Source organism: Perognathus longimembris, chromosome 22 (genome assembly GCF_023159225.1).
Source record: "Perognathus longimembris pacificus isolate PPM17 chromosome 22, ASM2315922v1, whole genome shotgun sequence".
In the NCBI taxonomy this organism is placed as follows: domain Eukaryota; kingdom Metazoa; phylum Chordata; class Mammalia; order Rodentia; family Heteromyidae; genus Perognathus; species Perognathus longimembris.
Window position 1 is genome coordinate 7,190,451 of NC_063182.1, and position 4,566 is coordinate 7,195,016.

The following is a 4,566-nucleotide window of genomic DNA, read 5'->3' on the forward strand; positions in this document are numbered from 1 at the left end:
TGGCTTAGTGGTAGAGTGCTTGCCTAGCATATATGAAGCCCTGGGTTCGATTCCCCAGCACCACATAAACAGAAAAAGCCAGAAGTGGCGCTGTGATTCAAGTGGTAGAGTGCTAGCCTTGAGCAAAAAAAGAAGCCAGGGACAGTGCTCAGGCCCTGAGTCCCTGCCCAAGGATTGGCAAAATAATGAAAAATAATAGCAATAATATTAATAGTCAGCTGAGAAGTGAATGAAAATTTAAACTAATTCCAAAGTGATGCATCTCATTTCAAGGTTTCGGGAAAGGATACAGACACGAAGTGGTTTTGTCTTGATAGAGGGAGCAAATTATTTACAGACTAATAACTCATTAGTGTGAGAATAAATTCCCATCTCGCTAATCCATCACTAAAGCCAAACTTTGCTATAAAAGTAAAGCTAAGGAGCAGAGACCATCAGCGAAATGCAAATTACATGCAAATTGGGCGACACCAACATTTTTGTACGAAAGGCATAATTAGTACTACTGACTATTGAACCCCAAACTATTGCGGAAGCTCGGCGCTCCCTCTATCTCGTTCCCAGGAATCTGGGGAGACAGGTTTGGAAAGATTGGCTTCAGCGAGTTGACCTCGGTGGCGCCGGTCGCGCCCCGCAGCGCCCCCTGGTGGCGGCCGCCGCGCGCCAGCGTCCCCGCGGGCCCCGCGTCCAGCAGGCGCGCAGGAAACGGGGGGTCGGGCAGCGCGCAGCCGCCCCGCGAGCGCGCCCCGCGCCTCCGGCACAGCCTGCCGGCCACGAAGAGCAGCAGCGCCGCGAGGCCCAGGGCGGCCAGGGCGGCCAGCGCGACGAGCAGCGAGGCGGCCAGGCGGTCGGGCTGCGCGCGCTCGGGCGGCGCGGCGGGCGGCGGCAGGTGGGCCTGCGAGAAGCCGTCGACCAGCAGCACGTGCAGCGCCACGCTGGCCGAGCGCGGCGGCTCGCCATGGTCCTGCACCAGCAGCAGCAGCCGGTGGCGGGGCGCGTCGCGCTCGCTCAGCGGCCGCGCGGTGCGCACCTCGCCATTGTGCGGCGCCACGCCCCACAGCCCGGGCTCCGTGGCCTGCAGCAGCCGGAACGACAGCCAGGCGTTCTGGCCCGAGTCGCGGTCCACCGCCACCACCTTGCTCACCAGGTAGCCCGGCTCGGCCGCCCTGGGCAGCAGCTCGGTGCAGGGCGCAGACGCGTTCTGCGGCGGGTACAGCACCCGGGGCGCGTGGTCGTTGGCGTCCAGCACCTGCACGCGCACCCGCGCCTGGCTGCTGCGCGGGGGCGCGCCTCGGTCGGCGGCGCGCACGCGCAGCTCGAACGCCGGCAGGGCCTCGTAGTCCAGCGGCCTCAGGGCGAACAGCTGCCCGCTGTCGGCGTCGATGGACACGAGCGCCGCCGCGTCGGGCCCGGGCTGCGGCCCGGCCAGCAGCGAGTAGCTCAGCTGCGCGTTGCTGCCCGCGTCCCTGTCGGTGGCGCGCACGCTGCCCAGGGCCAGGGCGGGGCTGTTGTTCTCGCGCACGCGCAGCGTGTAGCAGGCCTGCGTGAACTCCGGGGCGTTGTCGTTCTCGTCGGCCACGCGCACGGCGAGCGTGTGCTGCGTGCGCAGCCGGGGGCTCCCCGCGTCCGTCACGGTGATGGTGATGTGGTACTCCTCTCTCTCCTCCCGGTCCAGCGGCCGCTCCGTCACCAGGGTGTAGAAGTTCTCGAATGTGGACTTTAAGAGGAAGGGGAGATGGTTTGGAATGGAGCAAATCATCTTCCCGTTGTCCCCAGAGTCTGCGTCAGAAACACTGAAAATGGCAACCACCGTCTCTGGTGAGTTTTCCGGGATCGAGGCCTTGAGCGATGACACGGTCAGTTCCGGGGCGTTGTCATTCACGTCCAGCACCTGTATAGCCACAGTGCATTTTCCTGAAAGCCCCCCGCCATCGGTGGCCACAATTTCCATGTTGTAATATGGAGTTGCCTCGAAATCCAACACTCTTTTCAGGCGTATTTCTCCTGTCATTTCATCTATTACGAATGGCTGGGAAACTTCGTCTCCTTGGAACAGAGCATAGGACACACTCCCGTACACTCCTGCGTCTAAGTCTCGAGCATCGACAGTGACCACGAGAGCATCAAGCGGGCTGTCCTCAGGAACCTGCGCCTCATAGAGCGACTGTGTAAACTCAGGGGCGTTATCATTGCTGTCCACGACTTCAATGCGCACGGTGGAGGCCCCAGACCGGGGCGGAGCCCCACCATCCAGCGCAGTCAGGGTGAGGCTGAGCTCGGCCTGCGCCTCCCTGTCCAGCGCCTTGTCCAGCACCAGCTCTGGGTATTTCCTGCCATCCCCGCGGTTATGAGTAGCCACGTGAAAATGGAGGTTGGGGCTGATGGTGTAATTCTGGACACGGTTGCTTCCTATGTCGAGGTCCTGCGCTGTTTTCAGAGGGAACACTGATCCCGGCTGGGTGCTCTCTGGGATCTTTAGGAGCATTTCTCTCTCCAGGAATTTTGGAGAATGGTCATTTACATCTGTGAGGTGCAAATAGGCTTGAAAAATCTCTACTGGGTCTTCCAGTAAGACTTGGAAATGCAACAGACAGGGTTCTGTCACCCCACACAGCACCTCCCGGTCTAGTTTTTCATACAGAAGCAAATTGCCTGTCTCTACATCAAGCTGCAAGAGCTGTTTGTTGCCTTTGTGATGGATTCGCGCGCTTCTAGAGGCCAGCTCCCCAACCCTGAGCCCCAGATCTTTGGCCAGGTTGGCCACAAAGTAGCCACTTTCCATTTCTTCTGGAATGGAATATCGAATTGTCTCACAACTACACCCACACACAAGCAATAGCAGAGCAAGAAAAGCAACTTGCCTTCTCCCTGGCGTTTTTGCTAGCGCAGTCTCCATTGTTCAGACCCGGTTCCAGAAGGTGCAGTTTCTCCCACTCCGTGTACAATTCACTCAGGAGATTTCGCCCAGTAGTCCCGAACTGAATCTTACTCACTGTTTTATTCTTAGACCTGGGCCTTTCCTAAAGATCTGTCCCTGGGTTCTGACCCAAATGCGTCCTTCTTTTAAGGAACAGATTTCTGATTGTCAGCCTAATGACGCTCCGGGTATCAGCAGAGCTTAGTTATTCTCATTCTTAGCCTGCAGCACCACCAAGCGTCCTTAGTTATGATTACATACAACTTTTGCCATTTCAATCCAAAATTGAAATTTACTGTTTAAACAGTATCTCTTTAATTCGCAGGACTACCCTCTAATATATCTCCTGCTTTCAGTCCCTGTCCGTTTTTTCATGAATTAGTTTTCAGTTGTAAGAATTGTTTATAAGAACAATGTGATATAAGAGCACTTTTAAAATACACAAAGTATTTCTTCTTGGTTTGTGATTGGCATTTTCAATTAATAACGATGACAGCGATTTTTTAAAATTAAAGTTACTCCTGTGACTTTTGTTTGTAATATACTACATATCCATTAAAAGATACAACACTTGTACAATCACTGAATTTTCATCATGTGAAGACTGTTAAATGCAGAGACCAAAGAAACATAAATGTTACAATACCCAAGAAGTACATTTCCACCATTTTCAGCCTACTACAAGGCAAGCATGACACTGATTTTTTTTAATATTTGGTCCAAGACTGGGACTCAAATATAGTACCTTCCCCTTTCACCCTTTGGCTAGCACTCTACCAACTGAACAATGCCTCCCACTCATTGATTCTATTCTTATGGGAGTTTTTGTTTTACCCTTACTCTTTTTGGATCTTTGACAAAACATGTATTTGTGGAGTATTGACCTCTCTGTGTCTTTATCCACTTACTATGATGTTTTCAAAAGTGACTTGTGGCATTTTGTTCTAAATTTCCCCATGCTCATTGTCTTCTATGTTCTGGTGTTATTACACTTTTATTTAGTTATTATTTTAACATATTCCTAGCACTGTACAATTTCCTGTTTTGAGATTTGGGAGTAGATTTTTCATAAAACATGGTTGCACCTTTTGGAAGGGGGCGTAGTGATGACATGTATGTATTTAGGTTGAATGGATTCAGAGGAGTTGTTTTCTGGTGCATTAAGATATGCATATACATGGATATATCTTTAGCAAACATTCTGAAACATTTTCAAAGTTATTGCCCTAATACTTAAAAATCTGAGTACCAGTTGCTCTACATCCTTATCAACATTTGATGTTATCTTTTCAATTAGTGTGCAGTAATATAAAATTGCAATTTTAATTAACTGTGCATTTGTCCTTAGTGAAATTAAGCACATTTCACTATTTAGTCACCATTAGGGTGCACCCTTGTAAAGCTCATATTCAGGGACAACATATTTTGGTCAGTTATGACTCTGTGTGTGTGCACATGTGTGTGTGTGTGTCTATGTGTATGTGCACCATTCCTGGAGCTTGAACTCAGGCCCTGGGTTCTGTCTATGAGCTTTACTGATTAAGACTAAATTCTACACTTGAAACACAGATACAAATTCAAGTTTTTGCTGGTTAATTGGAGGAAAGAGACTCATGGACTTTCCTGCCTGGACTGGTTTTGAGCTGGGA

The 4,566-nt window shown here is 51.3% G+C and overlaps 1 protein-coding gene across 1 annotated transcript; it reads right to left on the reverse strand.

Moving 5' to 3' along the window:
• Nucleotides 1-271: 271 nt before the first annotated feature.
• Nucleotides 272-3,043, reverse strand: LOC125339865 (protocadherin beta-5-like). The gene has a single exon (XM_048331166.1). The coding sequence runs from the start codon at nucleotides 2,894-2,896 to the stop codon at nucleotides 503-505; it is 2,394 nt and encodes a 797-aa protein (XP_048187123.1). The 5' UTR covers nucleotides 2,897-3,043; the 3' UTR covers nucleotides 272-502.
• Between the last annotated feature and the right edge of the window lie 1,523 nt (nucleotides 3,044-4,566).

Coding starts and splice junctions, on each gene's coding strand:
- LOC125339865 (XM_048331166.1), bottom strand. CDS start 2,896: ATGGAGACTGCGCTAGCAAAAACGCCAGGGAGAAGGCAAGTTGCTTTT.